Below are 20,094 nucleotides of genomic sequence, written 5' to 3'. Positions count from 1 at the left end.
GAATTTCTTTAGCTAAACCACATCCAAATCTATGGATCTTGGACATTTCTAACAAGCAAAAATGCAGCAAGTTTTAAGAGACTTGCTTCTAGTTTGTTGCCACTTTTCTCTACATCTAAACGAGCATCACAAGCACGCAATCACTCCACATTGCTTGTCATACACCATGCTATTGTGTTTGAATAAAAGAAGAAATGTTATTTCAAATGCAGAGAACATAGCCAATATGGTCCAAAGTGCTAGTACTGAAGCTTACTAAACTAGTCTTCCCACATAAAATACTAAATCCTAGTGGCATGTTTTGCTTTGGCATTGTGGGTAGTCAAGAGTTTGGTGACATTTCCCTTCATCTCTTCTGTGTTGCAACCATCTCAACTTACATTTCTTGTCACTTGCACACTAAAGCTTATTACATACTTCTACCTATTACGTTCTCAGCTTTTAAGAGGGAGAAACAATTTCGTTTGATAAATGCATTCAAAATCTGTCAAGCAGAGCACACAGTGATTAAGCTTCCACTGCTTTCACTCACGGTCGCCCCACTTCTTCTGCCTCCTCACTGAGAGAACTCAGGAACCTTTCCAGAGTGGGGATGAGGACGTGCCAACGTCTAGTTGGCTGGAGCCAATCCTGTTTCTCTTCTGTTGGGTGTAACACCGCAGAGAATTCCCCTGGTGCGCTCTGTAGTTGAACAGTGTTAAACCATATGGTCAGGAGGCAGTGGGAGGATCCCCTGACCCACACGCTGCACCAGGCATCAGTCATCTGCTCCTCTTATTCTGTCTGTTTAATCAGACTGGGTCTCCGGAGTTTATTTTTAGAGTGCCGTTTTTTCCCCCCTTCGAGCATCACGTTTAGATCGCATTAAAGATGCTCATCTCAGGTATTACTTCATATACACATATCCGTGACTGAGGCTCTAAAGACAGGGTTGGTGTCTTACCAAATACATTTAAAGCAGAATACTAAAAGCTGCAGAGGTATGTTGGCAAGGTACAAATCAACACTGTTTAAGAAACAAACCAAAATTTAAAAAAAACAAACAAGCAAACTAAAATGTTGTCCATACAATGGTAAGTTGTCTAAATTTTCAAATAATTTATCAATGTGAAAATTGTAAGTGAAAATTGTAATTGTAAAAAGGAGAAAAGATGTCTTACCAAATGCAAAATCTTTAATGCAAAATACTAAAGGAGGCAGACTTTAAAATTATAACAACAAGGCAGTCAGGCCAAACTGATTTCTGCACTGTTTAAAACAAACAACTAAACTAACCAACTAATAAAATAAAAAACACTGAATATTAGCCACTTTTACAATACTAAATAAAAAAATGGTAAAATAACAAGAACACAAGCAAACAAAAACCACTAAAATAAACAAACCAATAAAAATTATCTTCCTTACAATGTTAGATTTACATAATTCACTGAGAATTGAGTCATTTTCTGTTTTCACATTATCAAGTGCATTTTCTTTTAAATAGTCATCTGGAACTTTGCTCTTCCCTGTCTTGGCTATTTAAAGTATGGCAATTGGAACAGATGGGATGGAGTGGATGTGATATTTCGGGGACCTGGCATACTAATGTCTTTGGTTCCACTACCATAAGTGGGGGAGCGGGGTGGCACTCTGTGTTGGTGGTCCAATGCCAGCCGTATATGCTGTTAGAAGTCGGTGTTTGTGTGTCAGTGGCGCCCCTCCCTGAACCGTTCCTCGCGCAGGTTCCTACCACTGCCACCACTCTCAGATAGGGGAGATAAAGGGTCAGCTCCCTCGCTCCGCTCTTTGGCTGCTTTGCTTTGGAAGTCTGAGTGTCCGTGTTCTGTTGTGGACCCGTTGTCTGGTGATACAGGACACCACCTGAAGATGAGACAGCGTCCAATACCAGTCTAGGCTTCATTGTAGATCCAGGCCTCTCAACCTTCTTCTAGTTTTCTGGATACTTTTCTCTTTCTGTAATAACTATGAATTATTCTTTGAGAGCAATAGAAAGTTCAGAAATAATCAATGTCTGGGTCTTTTGTCACCCTGATAAAATACTAGAAAAATTGAGAAAATATAATAATTTTGTTTTCAATGTTTAGGTGCATATTCCATATTCAAAACATAAATTAATTAATCTTAAATTAATTAGTCTAATTAGATTTTCATAGTAAGAACCCAGTACAGGACTATGATGACCTAATCTGCTATTAATAACTATCGCTATTTTGTTTCATAGCTGAGCAGGCATGCAATGCTTGAGTAATGACAATAGCTAGCATGACTATTTAGCATGGCATGGATTGGCTCAGAATTAGCTATTGGGTTGTTACCAGAAATATATCAGGAGAAATGTAGAAAACTGCATATGCCAATGTAATTTGTTGTCAGAGTGTTGTCAAAACTACAAAAGAATTTGCATATTTTGCATGTGCTGTTCAGTATGGCTTTGCCCCTGTGGATAGCACACAGATATTCGCTGGAGTGAAAGACCTAGAGAAATTGTGAGGAATATGATTGGCAGTAATTTGATTAATATTAGCCTAAAATGATAAAGTTGGAGTTGGTGGTGAGAGTATTGGGCTGGGGTGTAACACTTTCACTGCTGTAGCCATCTCCAGAGATCTGATGGCAAATATTTTCTAGAGATCAGATCTCAGGGTGAAGCATGTATTTGCTTGCGGGAAGATGGCATGATTATGTATACTTAGATCTGTTTCTCTGAGCTTAGGTAAGGCCAGGGCACCTTACATATTTAACAGTTACATTTCTGATCTGCTGAACGTTGCTGGCTGTGAACGATGCTTGTGAGGATACAAGTGCACACATTCACAAAGCATGTGATCAAAGGTGGTTTCTACATCAATACAAGTAGCCACACTGTAGCCACTGTTATCGATTGCACAGATAAAGGTGAAAAGTGGACCACAGGGAGGACACGCTCTGATTGCATTGAGCTACTCAGTCCACTATCCTGGAAGATGAGTGAAAGGACCAAGATCCAGTAAATTAAAATGTAATTTAAAATTTACATTTTCTTGTATATAGGGAGGGTCTAAAAAGATACCGCCAAGATGTCTGAGTATGTATTTTATTTTTTCTTTGATGCTTAATTTGCTTATAAACTCACATTTGTCCTTCCACACCCTCCCCCACAAATATATATAATGTGAATATAATGTGTGTGTGTGTGTGTGTGTGTGTGTGTGTGTGTGTGTGTGTGTGTGTGTGTATATATATATGTGTGTGTGTGTGTGTGTGTGTGTGTGTGTGTGTGTGTGTGTGTGTGTGTGTGTGTAGAAAAAAAGATGACTTCAAGCCGAAGGCATGCTCTCAAGGTAATGAAAAAAATCTATGATTCTTTAAGAATTGAAGAAAATATATTTATAATTCGCAAAAACAAAAAATGTAACGTGATCATTTTTTTTGTGATCTTTGAATGATTAGATGGTATCAGGGTAGCTCAGCACTGAGGGAGAAATAAAGCACTGGAGGCCTCTTCTCTTGATGCTGAGCATAGCTGAGGCCCTGCTGCAGAAGGAAGCGTCCCAGTCTGTGGCTGACGAGGCTGCCTACATGTCTGAGCACTGCTCAGATCTGCCTTTTCCGCACTCCGTCCAGGAGCTGCAGGTATGCCGCACGGGCTCCTAGCACAGTGCCAGCAGTCCTCTGCGTGCGCGTAGCGGGGAATCACGCAGGCATTTAAAACTGCGTGGTGAGGAGCCACAGCACGGATTATCCTCTCGCTGGGCGTCATTTTACCTTCGCTCAAAGGTAAACATTTTCATGAAAGCAGCTGTGTGAATGTAAGATTGCAGTGTTTGAAAAGGCTTAGAACAAATTGTTTTATCAATTCGGTTTAAAGAGCAATTTTGGCTTGAAATGCGTTTTTAAAGTAATTTGTTTGACCATGCCTGTGGCATGGTTAACCTAAGAGCTCTCGGACACTCTCTTCACAACATACAGAGTGGAACAATAAATGTTCTAACCCAATAGTCCTTAACATTTCACATTTTACAGGGTCTTGAAAAAGTATTCATACCCCTTGAACTTTTCCACATTTTTTTATATTGTTCTTGTTGTACCTACAAACTTAAATGTATTTTATTGGGGTTTTATGTGATAAACAAACACAAAGTAGCAAGTAATTGTGTAGTGAAAAGAAAATGATACATGTTTTTCAAATTTTTTAATAAATAAAAATCTGGAAAGTGCATTTATATTCAGCCCCCTGACTAAATACTTTGTGGGACCACCTTTCGCTGCAGTTATAGCTGCAAGTCTTTTGGGGTACGCCTCTACCAGCTTTGCACATCTACAGGCTGAACGTTTTGCCTATTATTCTTTGCAAAATGGCTCAAGTTCAGTCAGATTGGATGGAGAGCATCTGTGAACAGTAATTTTCCAAGTCTTGCCACAGATTCTCAATGGGATTTAGGTCTGGACTTTGACTGGGCCATTCTAACACATGAATGTGCTTTGATCTAAACCATTCCATCGTAGCTCTGGCTGTATGTTTAGGGTCGTTGTCCTGCTGGAAGATGAACCTCCGCCCCAGTATCAAGTCTTTTGCAGCCTCTAACAGGTTTTCCTCCAGGATCCTGTATTTAGCTCCATCCATCTTCCCATCAACTCTGACCAGCTTCTGTCCCTGCTGAAGAAAAGCATCCCCACAGCATGATGCTGCCACCACCATGTTTAAAGGTGGGGATGGTGTTAGTTTTCTGCCACACACAGTGTTTTGCATTTAGGCCAAAAAGATTAACTTTGGTCTCATCTGACCAGAGCACCTTCTTCCACATGTTTGCTGTGTCCCCTACATGGCTTGTGGCAAAGTGTAAACAAGACTTCTTATGGCTTGGTTTTAAAATTGGCTTTTTTCTTGCCACTCTTCCATAAAGGCCAGATTTGTGGAGTACATAGCTAATACTTGACCTGAGGACAGATTGTCCCACCTGTGGATCAGCTCCTCCAGAGTGACCATGGGCCTCTTGGCTGCTTCTCTAAGTAGTGCTCTCTTTACCTGGGCTGTCAGTTTAGGTGGATGGCCATATCTTGGTAGGTTTGCGGTTGTGCCATACTCCTTCCATTTTCGGATGATGGATTGAACAGTGCTCCGTGAGATGTTCATAGCTTGGGATATTTTTTTTTTTACAGCCTAACCCTGCTTTACATTTCTCAACAACTTTATCCATGACCTGTCTGGTGTGTTCCTTGGTTTTAATGATGATGTCATTAATGTTCTCTAATAAACCTCTGAGGTCTTCACAAAACAGCTGTCGTTATACTCAGAATAAATTACACACAGGTGGACTCTATTTGCTAATTTGGTGACCTTTGAAGGCAATTGGTCACACTGGATGTTATTTAGGGGTATCAGAGTACAGGGGGCTGAATACAAAATGCATGCTACATTTTTATTTATTAAAAAATTTAAAAGCCATGCATAATTTTCTTTTCACTTCACAATTACTTGCTACTTTGTGTTTGTTTATCATATAAAAAAAAAAGGTTTGTAGGTGTAACATAAAAAAATGAATGAATACTTTTTCAAGGCCCTGTATTAGGTGTTTCTCATGGCTGTAGTTTATAAACTATGTGGAATTATTATTATTAATATGCTGAAATTCTTCCTAAACAAACATGTTTTTTGTTTCAAAAACAAAAAAATCTATTTTCAGTGACACTCCATTAGAATGATGCAGTTTTACAGCACATTTTTACAATGCAGTGAATATATCATTCAACATGTGGCTAGGAACTGTGCAAAAAGCTGCGTCATGACATCGACAAGATTGATGAGGAAAGATGCGACTTGGAGGCCAAAGTGAAGAAGGGAGAAAAAGAGGTATTTCGATCAGTCAACATGTGTACTAGACGCAGAAACAGTAGCTGGGCATAGCCATTCGGGATGGTCTGACTACGGGTTTGTGCATCTACAGATTGAGGACCTGAAGATTAAGGTGATTGACCTGAAGGGCAAGTTCAAGAAGCCAGCTTTACGTAAAATGCGCATGTCTGCTGATCAGATGCTTCAGGCTCTGCTGGGCTCCAAGCACAAGGTGTCTCTGGATCTGAGGGCCAACCTGAAACAAGTGAAGAAGGAGGTCAAAGAGGAGGTGAGCTTACATTCATTGTGGAAATAAAAGCCTATATTTACTGAATCCATCTCTGCCTTCTGAGTACATCAGTTACCAAGACAGAGGTAGTGAGCATTAATGTTGGTAATTCCAACTCCGGGCAGTGTTTTCAGTGTGCTTGGTTTTTTATGATGTGTTATTATCTTTTTCATGCAGCTATGTACCATCCACACACTGTTGTTTGTTTCTTCACAGCCAGAAGTGGGCAATTGGCGGAAGACCATTGAGGATAAGGCCAGCATGTATGGGAGGAAGAAGATGTTTGAGGGTGGCGAGGCCTAATTTTCAGACATTTCTTTATTTGTTTACTCTAAATCCTCTCCAGGGCTGTGCAGTGTGTCATATTTTGCAAATAGTTTTACTGTGCATGTTGGTACCAGTGCTAGCAGCTGCAGTTGTTTTATATAGTATAGGTGTTCTGAAGGAGAAATGTATATCATTGACGAGACACTATAATTAAACGAGCTATTTTGAAGAAAACCTTTACCATCATATTTGTTCTGTATGAGTATTTTAGATTTTATTTGCCTACATTTTGCTGCCTTTTAGGTTCATGTGATATTTTTTTGTATTTTGGAGGAGCAGTCTTTACTCTTATTAACTCTCTCCTGACCACTGGAGGTCGCTAGAGGTCCCCCCCCCCCCCCCCCACCCATTACTGATGCACCACATTAAAACCAGGCATTCTTCATTGACTTCTTCAAGACGACTTCTCATCTTAACTCTTGTTTCTCACTATACATTTTTGTGTAATCACTCCAACATTCCTTTTAATAAAACTGGAAACAGTGAAAGGAGCTTTTTTTAGGTTCAGTGAGGTGGCCTTGACACACGGAAGGGTCAGCATCTTATAACCCTACTCAGTTATAGAGAAATGTCTTACCTGAAATTGAAATGAACCTGAATTGGTTATTAATTCAATGCATACTCTTACACAAGCACACAGAATCAATTGTATGGAATTTGATGCAATGGTCAGTGGTTTTGATGCATCCAAGTCTATTGAACTTTGCCTCTCTCTGACTGTGTAGGCTAAGAAGAAGCCAGCCCTCATCTGAGAGGTCTTCAAGTGAGGGAAATTTATGAGGTCTGCCGAGGTTGGGCTGCAAGTATTTCAGGCTCACTGGCCTATTGGTGTGGGCTGGAATCCATTTCCATAAACAGGACTTCTGGGATGTGCTGAGCCATCAGAGGTTCCCATATATATCCTATTTGATTTTTTTTCTCTCACTGGGGCTTGCCGGTCTTTTCTGTCCTTTCGCCAACTGCGTTCTGCCCTTGTTCTCGTGCATAGGTGAGCATCTTCTCTGAGACAGACAAGGACACTTAGCAAACACTTATCACACTATCACTGCAAGTATTTGAGTTTGAAGGAGCAATGCAAAGGTATGTAAAAATGAATTCTATAAATAAAACATGAAAGCACTGATGGTAAGTGGCTTTCCTGCAGCACAGAGTATGCAATATCATATTCTGAGAGAGTAGAGGTGAAATTTGAATTGCCATAAAGTATGGGGTCACATTCATTCACTGGATGTGTTTTATTACTGAGCCTTCTTAAGCCTTGTAGTTGCAGTTTTGGGCACTTGTCCACAGTCAGTCTCAGCTGTTTCTCATTCACTCTCCTGACCTAGAATAGCTCATTGATTGCATGCATTCAATATGTGAGTTATTTTTCCAGGAAGATCAAAGCTGATTATTTATCATTAAAAAATAAATAAATAAAAATTTGCAGTGTAGCAGTACAGCGAATGTCCTTACAGCTCTGGACACATGCCTTGAATTAAGAATTCTTGCTAGAGTTTTGGCAGCAAGTTAAATAAATGATTGTGTTTGGGACTATAGCATTGTTGCTGTTATTTTCCATTTTAATTAGAAAGTCTTTTTTTTTCAAAGAAACATGCTGATCAAATATGTCAGGTTATTCAGTATCTTCTATCAATGTGTTCATATGACCAACTCTTTTTTACATCATTTACATTTCTGACAAGACTATTTTGTATACTCTGATCAAGCAATATTTCATAATATCTTTAATAATAAAGATTAATAGTTTTGGAACTTGTATACCTTTGCAACGAGCAGGCTACATGTTACAGAAGAGGGTACGTTACGCTGCTTGCCTAAATTTAACTTTCTCAGATATATGTTAAGGCTTGTACAGTACAAGCTTATGGCTTCACCCTACGACACTCCTGACAACAGCAAGCATTTGAGTGAACCTGTGTAATATTAAGTACGCAGTTTAGACAGTGTGGAGCGAAACTGATGGCCCTGATGACCCTTAATTCTTTTAACAGGGTGTGAACATATGCAACTGTCAAGATGTCAGAGTAAGTGCACCCAGTTATATGGCGTGTTTCATACAAATTACACACCTCAAAGTGCATTGCAATTTTAATAATAAAAAAAACCCCTGAAAAATAATAAATACATCAATTGTAGCTTAAACAACAATGACAACTGTAATAATAATGTAATAATAAGCATAATAAATAATTAGATATAATATTTTATATTTTTTATGTGTGTATATGAGAAGAAAAGATGAAGTAGGAAACATTTAGCTGACTCTAATTACACATATGGCTTTTTTTTTTTTTTTGCCAAAAACGACTAAATTGTCAGTTGACATTTTTATTACATATTTTTTGTTACATGTTTTTTATTGACAGGAAAAAGATGACATCCAGTCGCAGGTATCACCTGAAGGTAAAAACAGAGCAAAACTATAATAGCCAACAGAAATTCTGTTCAACTTTGTAGTTCCAGCAAGAAGTACAGCCACATACAGTTTTCTTATGTCCTACCCATCCAAGTTTCTCCCTCCCTCAGAGCCTTTTGCTCTCCATCGCTGCTGGCCTGCTGGAGGCTGAAGCCAAGCAGCTTGCGACTGATAAGGAGAACTACATGAACGAGCACTGCCCATCCTTGTCCCTGCCTGGATCCCTGCAGGAGCTGCAAGTAAATTCTAGTCCGAACAAGCATACGGACTTGGCTGAGTAGCAAATACCATGGACTGGCCATTGTGATTAATAGGGCTTTGCAGTAGCCAGAACAGGGGAGAAAGAGCATATCTATAACTCCTTGCTACTAGCTAATATGTTGTCTGTTTCCCTGCTTCTTTGTGATGAGTTTTTGCAACCCTCCGATGCCTCATGTCCGCTCCGTGTTCTTCTGCATAACTAACACTTCTCTACTGAGACCTCAGTAACCCCCAGAGCTCCAGGTCTCTGTACGCTTTCCCCATTCATTAAAACTTTCACTCCTTAGCATGCAACTCATGAAGTGAAGGCGTAGGATGATTCGTTGGTCTGCACTTACTTTTATACATTTGCATTGAAACAAGGCCGCGATACTTGGTGATTTGTCATACGTTTAAAACCGATTTGAAAATGCTAAATAATTAAATTTCTTCCCGTTCGGTGTCACATTATGAATTGCTCCAAGTAATTAAGCTTACCTGTTCTACTTTTACATGCTAGACAACGTTCGTGATCTTAAATTATTGTGGCATGTGCTCGCTCATCTTATAAATCCATTCTTATGGATCTAAATGTTTATTCTTACCCTAGGAGCTGTGCAAGAAGCTCAATCAGACCATCGACAAGGTTGATGAGGAAAGGTATGACATGGAAACCAAGGTTGCCAAGACAGACAAGGAGGTGAAGACCATGAAACACGTAAACGATCAATGTACATCATATATGGGGTTTAAACCATGGCCTCTCACTCAGCATCTCCCTACAGATCGAGGACCTGAAGATTAAGGTGGTTGACCTGAAAGGAAAGTTCAAGAAGCCTGTGCTAAGGAAAGTGCGCATGTCTGCTGATCAGATGCTTCAGGCTCTGCTGGGCTCCAAGCACAAGGTGTCTCTGGATCTGAGGGCCAACCTGAAACAAGTGAAGAAGGAGGTCAAAGAGGAGGTGGGTATAAAGGCGCATTTTGACAACATGTGAAAGTTTGTGTCTTTTTGACAGTTTTTTACTCTGTTAGGCCTTTTTGCTGTATTTATGGTGTGTATCAAATGTTTTGTTTCTCAGTCTGCTGAACAGGTTGGGGACTGGCGTAAGAACATCGAGGACAAAGCCGGCATGGATGGGAGAAAGAAGATGTTCGAGTCTGAGGCTTAAGATGGATAGCAGTGGTTTTTTGAAAAGTCGTCATTTTTCTCTGGCAGTTTTTCTGTAACCCCTCACCCTTTGCTTCAATAAAGATGGTTTTCCAGGACATTTTTCACATTTTATTATGTCGTGATGTATGGAATTAAATGATTAGTGTGTACAAGTGTATGTGCCTTTCTTTTTTTTGCTCATGCTCAAATATGGCTCAAAGTAAATACATTTTATACAGAAAAGCCAATTACACCATGATGAGCTGTAGTGTTAATGTGTGTTGGTAAATAATGTTAAGATGAATTGAATATTATTACAACTAGTTTAGGGGATTTACTGAATATCAATTTACGGAAAAGCTGTACAGGACAAACAAAGCCAATAACAACACCAGACATATAGATATTTTACTAAGTGGTTGGACTACCATTACTTTTGGGAATATGCGTTTATAAAGACTTTTTTAAAAACATGATTTATATATTAAATGTTTAGGAAATTTGACTAGATGAAAAGATTCCTAACAATGAGATTCAGGCTTCATGCCCTGTTTCTCCTCTCTGCCTGACGCATCTTAGTCTTTGAAATCAATCACTGAACAAGTCTGCATTCTTGGATTCTTCTTTATTTTATTTAGTTCTTAAGCAAATCTTAAAAATAATGACGTCTGTTACTTTAGCACAAACTGCAGCTAATCGGTTACATTACAAGTCTAACTGGGGCAGTGATAATCTAGTGAATAGTGCTTTGTACTATTAATCTGAAGGTTGTTGGTTCGAATCATAGATCTTCCATGTGGCCACTGTTGGGCCCTTGAGCAAGGCCCTTAACCCTCTTGGATCTAGGGGTGCTGTACAACAGCTGACTCTGCGCACACACACAGACACACACACACACGACAAATAAATTCAATGTGGTTTAGATCTTCTAGTTGTGTTATCTGTTTTGGGGTTCTTCTGCTGGTTCCAGTATTGAAACCTTTTTAATGCCAAGTAGATCTGTGGCTATGAAATCAGAAATGCATTTCAAATACAATCCAGTCATCTGATTCTGAATCATATAACCCACAGTATCCAAACAAGGTGGGATTTGCTGTCTTTTCCTTGCATTAATTTCATTGTACAGGGATGAGATAGCGCTATTTATAGAAGCTGTGAAAAGTCCAGTTGAAGGGAAGTTCTGCCTGAAGGTATAAGGTGAACTGTAAATGTATCAGATGTGTCTAAACTTTAATCTACTCAGTCCATTCTCATTTTACCACAGATTGGACATGTGACTTATGCAATGTGTGAAGTGGTAATTGTAACCTGTAGGGTCATGTGTAATTGTGTTAGCTGGTATAGAATAGTATCTATGAAGCTATGTGACCTGTGACTGCTTATTCATGACTGAGTGAGGTGTGTGTTGATGCTTAATTCTTAGTGCTAAACTCATGTTTTCTTCATGGCCAAAGATTAAAAGCTATTTTTGGCTTCATCTTATATTACACAGTTCCTACTTTTAGTCGTTTCCTCCATCCTATAATAATCTGTTTCAATGATTCACTTTCCTTTGCAAAGAAGCTGTTTGAACCCAGTGCCAGAAACAGCCAACCCTTCTACCGCAGGACATGTAAACCCTTGCAGACATGCTCTCAGGCCTCATCATGGCAAGGCTCTCTTGATTGGACTCAGACACCTGGTGCCTCCATTTATGGTGAGGCTTGCCTGGAGTTAATGGCGTCTCCCATGTCTACTTGCTCCATATCTGCTACTCTTAGGTTACCTCCAGGAGCTTGAACGTGAGACCAAGATGAGCTGACCTGCTAAGTATAACTCCTGACCCTGAAGCACTGAATGCAAGAAGATACCAAGCTATGTTAGGAGCCCCGGTCTTACTGAGATGTGCTACACCTTAAAATATGGAGACAGATGAGCTACCATTTTTTAACTATATTCATTTAAAGTGTATCTTGTCCATTTAGTTGGAAATTGAAATGTGAATTTGATATTTCTGGATTCCTTTAGAAAATGGTCATATCATATATGCATTTATTACATCTACCAGCTGGACAAAACCTCTTTTTTTGTGAATTTGCCCCAGGTGTCACGTTTTAGACTGAAGCAACGGCATTCTACTGATGCACTGTTTTCTAGAAGTAAAACATGCACTAGTAAATCTGCTTTTGGCTGTGCCTGGCAGATCTGACAATGCCTAACACGTTATTACGCCGGTGTATGTCAGGACCTGCTGCAATAACCAGCCTTATTCAGATGTGAGAAAATAGGCCCCAGAAAACCAAAACAACTGTTCTGACTCAAGACAGTCCAGCACACACACACACACACACACACATACACACACACACACACACACACACACACACACACATATGAATATGCACACACACCATGTAGCTTATACACTTCAGAAAGCAGAAACCTTATGAACATTTATCAATTTTAATTCAAGTTCAAGTTCAAGTTCAAGTTTGGTTTATTTGTCACATACATAGTCATACACAATATAACTTGCAGTGAAATGGTTTGAGATTCTTAGTTAATGTTATTCAATACATTCAAGTATGCAAAGGGTTTGGACTTGACCTATTTCACATGCAAATCTTATATTAAAGAATACATTCAAATTAGTTTGCTTGTAACTGTGGTATTGGCTTGTGGTGTTTAATGGGTGGCCTCTGTGGACTAATACATTGCTCACTAACGCACTGCGAAGGTCAATTCTACCACCATCTGGTGAACTGTAGCACAGAGAAAAGCTTAATGTCATACATTATGTCATCTTGACACAATTGCAGTGTTATTACTGATTACAATTAATATTACAATTACCAAAGGTGTCCTAAGCACTTATTTTAACAACCCACCTGGAACTATCAGAAACAGACAAACAGTTCAAATATGAATACATTAAATGGAATGATAAAAACAATTAGTTGGTTCCAAAAAGGTTTTATAAATCTATTTTGCCACAACAGTAATGTGTCATGTTTTCTGACAAAAAAGCCATTAATGTTCCATCAAACACATCATGTAATGTTTTACATGAGTTTAATATTTAACCAAAGTAATATGGGGCTCCTTAAGGGAAACTGGCATGTTTCTAATGTCTGTTTAGCATGCAGTTTGGTCCTATCAGCGCTAATGAAGCACGCAGTACAGGATGTGTGGAAGTGACCCGCATCAGCCCATACACAACACACCCCCATTTCCCAGACTGCACAAGATCATGGCATTTGTCAGCAGTCTCCGTGTGGGACAGGCGAAGGTAAATTTACCCAGTTTAGGATTTTTTTTTTAGTGGGTTTTGTGATCTGGGGCCCGAGAGGGTTGGTTGTGTTCCACTTTTGCTTGAGGACATAATCTTTGCCAGGCTGAAGGAATTATTTTTTCCCCCAGTGAAATTTGGGGTTAGCAAGTATTGAATGTTCCACTGACTCATATAGTTTATTAACGCCACGTTCTTAATTTGGCCACTAGAGGGAGCATTAACTCAGGTTATTTGATCTGGTTCAGCATTCCCTGGACTAGCTCTCAGTTGATTGCGCTTCTAAATAGTTTCAAGATGGCACTGATATCGACATAATAACTTCTGTGAAAAACATATTAAGAACAATAGCATTATGCAGGAAACATTGTTTAAACCTCCACATTGTTCGATGTCTCTGGCTTTCTTTCATTGGGATTGTGTATCACCTCAGCAGCAGCAATGGGAACGTTCATATCTTCTCTTGCATATCACTGCCCTCTGTAAAGTTAGAAGTCTACATTTCTGACAGGCTCCCACAAACATGTGACACTGGAGAAAAGGAAACAGTCCTCTGGCACTTAGCAGCAAATATCTAAGCCTATAAATACGTGTTGAGGTTTATGCAGGGGCATTAAAGGAAAATAAATGTTGGAGAAAAATTTGTGACGGTTTTGAGAAAAAGGCAAACATTGAGATTACAGTGAATTTCTTGTTCCTAGAGTTCCTAGGGTCTCCCTAGGGTCTGATCTTCGTGTGAATGGTCCTTTCTTTCTGGAGGGCCTCGACCCAATGTTTAGGAACCCAAACAAATTGTCATTTGATCTTTTGGTTTGAGGTGTTCAAATTCTTGTTTTAGCTTGTATACAAAACTTCAGTAAGGACAAAATCAAGTTGGCTTATACTGTGTGATACGTTGATACTCCCTTACCATCTTATAAGTATGAAACAGACGACAAACAATTGATTTTTGTCAGCAATATGACTGGTATTCAGGCTGATCTGAATAGATGACATTGCAGTACTTTTGTGTAAGTGGCCAAACACAAGCAAAGGAACAGATGAGGGTTCTGTGGCTGTTGAAATTCACTGGGCTGCTCCATCTCTTCAAACAATAGGCCTGTTTTCTGTGATGTTTTGCCTTCGAAAAGACACTGGTGATTACAAACCAGAGGAAAAGAGAGAAAACATATTTTCTGTGTAGTATTTTCCTCAGATTTGGATACATATAAAGCTGTTTCTCATTCAATGTATCTTGTAGTCAACACAAAAACATTTATGTTTCTCATCAACGCTCGAGTATGTGTCAGTAAACATGTCTAGCTCTTAAATTTCGCTTACTCACTCCTTTTTGTGTGTGAAACCAAATGTGGTCGTGAAAGGCACACACACTCATGATGCAGGCCTTTCAGGGAGCCGCACACCTCGTACACGTGGGATCTGCCCTTGGGCCTGGAGCAGCGAAACCTCCCCCCCGCGAGCAACCACCCCGCGCCAGGTGAGCATCGCCTCGCGCGGTTATCTCGGCTGCGCGGAATTCGCCTGCACAAAAAACAACTCTGGATCTGCCAAAAAAAAGGTGAAACCGAGTGGGCAGCTGCAGCTGGTGCTGGACGGAGAACCGGCCCACCTAGTTATGTTCCGCTGCATGGATCAGGTGGCAGGGAAGCTGCTGTAAGAAGGGGCCAGATATTGCATTGCAGGGTCAAATGTAAATCATCACTAGGCAGAGTTTCAGTTCAAGTTGAATTTATGTCCAGTAATTTGGGTCAAATTCTAAAAAAGCGCCAGATTTTCGGATATGGACTGTGTGCTTGACAGGGCATGGAGTGCTGCCCATTTTCCTCGTTAGCAATCACAGTAGGTTTGCATTTCCAGAAGAACACCGCTCCTGTCCGACAGTAAGATGTTGATGTGCACTGGATGATCTCTTCTCTAATAACGTTTAACAGTGTTTGTCACAAATTCTGAACACGCGCCCATTTAGCTTAATGGACAGATTCGTTTTAAATGCACATATTTGGTCAGTTTGGAGGGAGTACATGATGAGGAAGATCAATTTTCTTCTCTGCTTTCATTTAGAAGTACAAGTTCCCGCATTCCATTTCTCTGCAAGTGGTCATTTTCAGTGTACCACTGGTTTGACGACTGGGGTTATTCAACCGCTTGGCGTCGGCCTTCAATGTATGGTCTCATTCACATGTAGATTTTGATTGGCTCCCACCTAAGGCAAAAGTGGATCCAGCACAGGGCAAACTGACACCAGTGCACTAATTATCATCACGGAAAAGGTATAAATAAGAATTAAATAACGTGTCACACGTTTTGCTTGGCGTGCCACGGTTACTGTCAAATTTTATGAGTCTGCCCGTTTGCCTTCTCTCCGAACACATGGTACTGTTGGAAATGCTCCCAGACAGAATGAGAAGTGATCATTTTACCTGGCTATTTACACTGTTTAGTCCAAGGTCTCTTGTTAACTATTGAGACAAAACAGAGTAGCAATACTCTGTGTAATTGTGTAATATTGAGACCCTCTAGCATGGCCAAGGCTATTTCTGATGACATGGTTTCTGGTTTTCTCTCTAGTGTGTGGCCCATAAAGACATGGAGAGCCGTGGAAAGAGTGAGAGTTTGTGGAATGTGGCATTCAAGTGGCTTGCGAGTTCTCCCAGTGAAATGCCAGTTGCTCAGGGCTCTAAGCACTGAGCTTGTCCCCAATATGTCCAGAATCCTTCTGCTTTGTTCGAAAACAAACTTTCAGCTGTTACAGTTGATTTTACTGATGTACATGAATTTCATAATTATAATTACAATCTACTGCTTTAGTGTAGCTTTTTATTTGCGTCAAAAATGTTGATCATATTTCCTAATTGCTATACTGATCATTCTGATTATAAGCAATAGTATACCATATGATTTAGTAATTGTACAGTAGTTCAGTCTTTCATTTTGTAGTTGTTGACTAACGAGCAAAATTATTCTTTCTTTCCTGAAATACAAAGTGTCCCTCAAAGCACTGCTGTGTGAAAGAAGCTGCACTCAGCTATAGTTTGTTGAATTTTCTAGAAATAGATGCGTTGGAGTTTGTCACATTGTATTATGATGATTCAGTCTTGTTTTAAGGTTGCTTTCCTTTTTCCTCTTCCAAGCAACCCCCCCCACCCAACCTCCCGCTTGTAGCAACAGCCTTGAAGTTTAAATGGGGAATGTTTTTGAAGCTTTTTTCCCAAGGACTTGTTGGAAGTCCCTATATCAGGAGATGCAACATTAGCTCACTCTCCTGTGCAATACTGTCTCCTCTAGGACATGCTAAGGTCTGAGCTCATTTTTGTCAAGTGTTTGTTTTGGTGAAGCTTTGGTGAAATGTGGAGGTGGAAAGTGATTAGTATGAGTGTATGCACGTGTGCCTGAGAGTTGGTGAGTGAGTGGACTAATGCTAGTATTTAGGTACTGGACTTGTAATCAGAAGGTTGCTGGTTCAAGCCCCATCACTGCCAAGTTGCCACTGTTGGGCCCCTGAGCAAGACCCTTAACCCTCAATTGCTCAAGCTGTACTCAGTCATAATTGTAAGTGTCAGCTAAATGTTGTAAGTGTATGATACTAGGGAGTGGTCTGGTCATGTGTGTGAGGAAGACAAGACTTTGTGTGTTGTCTGTGAAATAGTGAAGACCTGTGCATTCCTCACATTGAGCCATGGGTCAACCTTTAGTCTTGTGAGATGACTGGATTTATTTTCTATGACTAACAGAAATTTCTGTTTCGTGCCTGCACTGAAACCAGGGGGAGGACAGGGTCAGGGGTTGGTCTCTTGTCCAGAGGACCCAGCACCCAACCATGGCAACACAAGTCTTCCAGAAACATCCTTTATTTTAAAACATAAATTTAATCTGTTTTGAAGTTATTTATAGATGTTCATTGATTGAGATCATGGGGTGCTTGCTTTACAATGGAAAAATCTATTATGTCTTATAAAGGCCGTATATAAGTACATAACCCTTGTGTCCATATGATCACCTTTGTTTGCAAATTAATTAATAACAGTTATATTCATATGGTATGAATGAACACCAACAAAACCTTTAACATTTTCATCAGCAAAATTGACTTCTTAACCATGACTAATTGATATGCGGTTAACTGCGGGTATTGATTCATTCTCGGGCCCAAATTAAGCCCAGTTTAAAAAGACTAATTTCAGTGGAGATTGTAAATATAAAAGCTTGCTTAGTCTTGCATAATGCTTCATGTTGGTTTGAGAAAGCAAGGCCATAATATTGGCCTGTGGTGGGCGGCGAGATCTCCCCCAGAGAGAGGTCCTTTGCTCTAGGCAGGGCTTTGCTGATTCCTCCCTGTCTGTACAGGAGCATCGGAGGGTTGATGACATTCCCAGCAGGCTCAGCAGGTGTGAGATGGGTGGGAATGCAGGGGTTGGCTGTATGAGGGGGTTTGTTTATGTCAGAGAGCTTGCCACGGCTGTGCGGGACCTAAACCGTGGCTCTGGGAGCAGAGCGCCGTGGGTCAGGATGGGAAGAGAATGTGAAGATGATTCAGCAAATTATGCAGCTGTGATTCTCATTTTTATATAAATGTCACCAAAGCATGGAGAAGTAAATCATCATATTGACTGGTTGAAAGTGATTTTAATAACTGGAACAAATCAAGTGAACAGTGGTAGCAAAACAACCAAAGCAGCTGGTTCCCCAAGGTTGGACTGCAGACATCCTGTTACCTTTGACCCAATGATCTTATTTGCACTGTTTCATACTTTGAGATCAATATCAACAACATACAAGGCTTTTGTTTATCTGTGTGAGTGTGTTTGTGTTTTGAATAACATGGTTCATTACTTTCTAATGGTTCGTTAGTTTTATTTTTCAGGCTGTCAGTAATGCTTGGTTTTCCCAAATTCCAGGCAACACAATCGCATTCATCACCGTACCTACTATTTATACAATCCCAGGGGCTTTGGCTTTCCAGCCAAGCATTTTTACTCTGCCAGTGATGTGGCAATGATTTCAAAAAAAGCACTCTCAGGGAAATCTTCCAAAAATATACTTCTTTTATGTTGCACGACAACTTTCTTTGGCGTGTACCAGTGCATAAAATGCACATTCAAAAAAACCCAAAAAAAACTATTGCCCACATTGCTCATCTGCTGCCAGAAAACTGTAAGAACTGTTGTGAGATTTAGTGATGTGGTACCTGGACTGTGTTCACACATACCCACATGCAACTTAGAGAAACTGTAGCTTGACCTTCAGATGAAGGGTGTCAAGTATAATGGAATGTTGGGTCCATTAGTCTTAAACTGCAAGACAAATACTGAACATGTGCATTGCATTGTATTGACGTAGCTTCACATAAGCTATTTTTCTCATACGCCACTACCATTGTTTAAATTGTTTGCACAAGGTGTAGTACTGTAAACATGTTTTGTCTATTGTTCATTAAATGAGTTTTTATTACATTATATTTCAGGAGCCATTCATGTAGAAATCCAGATAATTTGAAATTCATGTTGATAATTCACAACCTTTTTTCTCACCATGGTAATAGACAGGACACACAGTGTGATTGAAGTTTGATTATGCAATAAGGTGAGGAATAGAGGTGCCATGAGGTAAGGGTATTGTCTGTCATGGAAACAGGACTGAGGTGATATGTCACAGTCCAGTGAGTGCACGAGTGCACATGGAGGTCAGCAGCTTCCCAAGGGCACAAACCATTCCCGGGTCAGGCGTCATGGACATGCTGCTACTTCCCAAATGGCAGGGGAACAGACGCTTGCTGTGTTGTGCAGGGAATCTGATGATGGCGTTGTACTGTTCTACTGTTGAACTGCATATTGCTTCAGTTCACCGCATCACTCTGTGTGTCCTGATTTGCCCTCTGGACGGCAGACAGCTACAGTTAGAGCTTAATTACATCTGCACGTATAATCGAGTTTCTTGGCTGAGGAGGCCGGCATGCTGCAGCTGTGGTGGTGAGAGCCAATTCGAAGAGATTTCGTAAATAATAGCCTTCTGTAAGAAAGCCAGTTTCAGTGAAGATGTCTGCTGGCTTATAGCTGGAGCAAAATGTGTTGTGCACATTCGCTACAGTTTTCTGATTTGCAGTAAGTTCTACCCACCACCCCCAAGGTCTTTGATTGTGTACATGGAGTGATGTCATTTCCCCTCAAATGTGCTGTCTCCTGAGTTCGGTAGGAAGGGTGAGGTAACTCTTCCTGTTCATACACGTTTGCCAGGATTGGACAAGTTTCCCCGACGTTTGTGCAAGACACATGTGGCATACATGAAGGGACTTGCCACCTGTTATACCACTCTTGTGCTTTCTTGTGACTCTTTCTTTGTAACTCCACCACTCTCTCTTTTTTTTTCTCTTGTGCACGCACACACACACATGCAGGCGCGCACACACACATGCAGGCGCACACACACACATGCAGGCGCGCACACACACATGCAGGCGCACACACACACATGCAGGCGCACACACACACATGCAGGCGCGCACACACACATGCAGGCGCGCACACACACATGCAGGCGCACACACACACACATGCAGGCGCGCACACACACATGCAGGCGCGCACACACA

The 20,094-nt window shown here is 40.5% G+C and overlaps 2 protein-coding genes across 3 annotated transcripts; both read left to right on the top strand.

Annotated features, from left to right (window-relative positions):
- Positions 1-675: 675 nt before the first annotated feature.
- LOC113580559 (troponin I, fast skeletal muscle-like) lies at positions 676-8,419 on the top strand. 2 transcript variants are annotated; one of them, XM_081711831.1, is made up of 8 exons: positions 676-3,067; positions 3,286-3,323; positions 3,433-3,615; positions 5,744-5,833; positions 5,928-6,104; positions 6,321-6,367; positions 7,157-7,318; positions 7,420-8,419. In XM_081711831.1, exons 3-7 carry the CDS (start codon positions 3,493-3,495, stop codon positions 7,209-7,211), a joined length of 492 nt encoding a protein of 163 aa, XP_081567957.1. In that variant the 5' UTR covers positions 676-3,067; positions 3,286-3,323; positions 3,433-3,492; the 3' UTR covers positions 7,212-7,318; positions 7,420-8,419. The 2 variants fall into 2 exon arrangements, with proteins under 2 accessions (XP_081567957.1, XP_035377412.2); XM_035521519.2 differs by lacking the exons at positions 7,157-7,318; positions 7,420-8,419 and having other exon boundaries at positions 6,321-6,919.
- A 364-nt stretch (positions 8,420-8,783) lies between these two features.
- On the top strand, positions 8,784-10,361 carry LOC113580557 (troponin I, fast skeletal muscle-like). Its single transcript, XM_027015189.3, has 5 exons — positions 8,784-8,837; positions 8,961-9,089; positions 9,701-9,790; positions 9,876-10,052; positions 10,170-10,361. Exons 1-5 carry the CDS (start codon positions 8,784-8,786, stop codon positions 10,257-10,259), a joined length of 540 nt encoding a protein of 179 aa, XP_026870990.2. The 3' UTR covers positions 10,260-10,361.
- Positions 10,362-20,094: the final 9,733 nt, after the last annotated feature.

The sequence above is a fragment of the Electrophorus electricus genome, chromosome 4 (genome assembly GCF_041902795.1).
Source record: "Electrophorus electricus isolate QZ-2024a chromosome 4, ASM4190279v1, whole genome shotgun sequence".
NCBI lineage: Eukaryota > Metazoa > Chordata > Actinopteri > Gymnotiformes > Gymnotidae > Electrophorus > Electrophorus electricus.
Note: the sequence above shows the minus strand (reverse complement) of the source record. Positions and strands in the feature narration are given on the sequence as shown.

Coding starts and splice junctions, on each gene's coding strand:
- LOC113580557 (XM_027015189.3), top strand. CDS start 8,784: ATGTTTTTTATTGACAGGAAAAAGATGACATCCAGTCGCAGGTATCAC. Junction 9,090..9,700: donor GATCCCTGCAGGAGCTGCAA/GTAAATTCTAGT, acceptor TTCTTACCCTAG/GAGCTGTGCAAGAAGCTCAA. Junction 10,053..10,169: donor AGAAGGAGGTCAAAGAGGAG/GTGGGTATAAAG, acceptor TTTGTTTCTCAG/TCTGCTGAACAGGTTGGGGA.
- LOC113580559 (XM_081711831.1), top strand. CDS start 3,493: ATGCTGAGCATAGCTGAGGCCCTGCTGCAGAAGGAAGCGTCCCAGTCT. Junction 5,834..5,927: donor TGAAGAAGGGAGAAAAAGAG/GTATTTCGATCA, acceptor GTGCATCTACAG/ATTGAGGACCTGAAGATTAA. Junction 6,368..7,156: donor ATTGAGGATAAGGCCAGCAT/GTATGGGAGGAA, acceptor CTGACTGTGTAG/GCTAAGAAGAAGCCAGCCCT.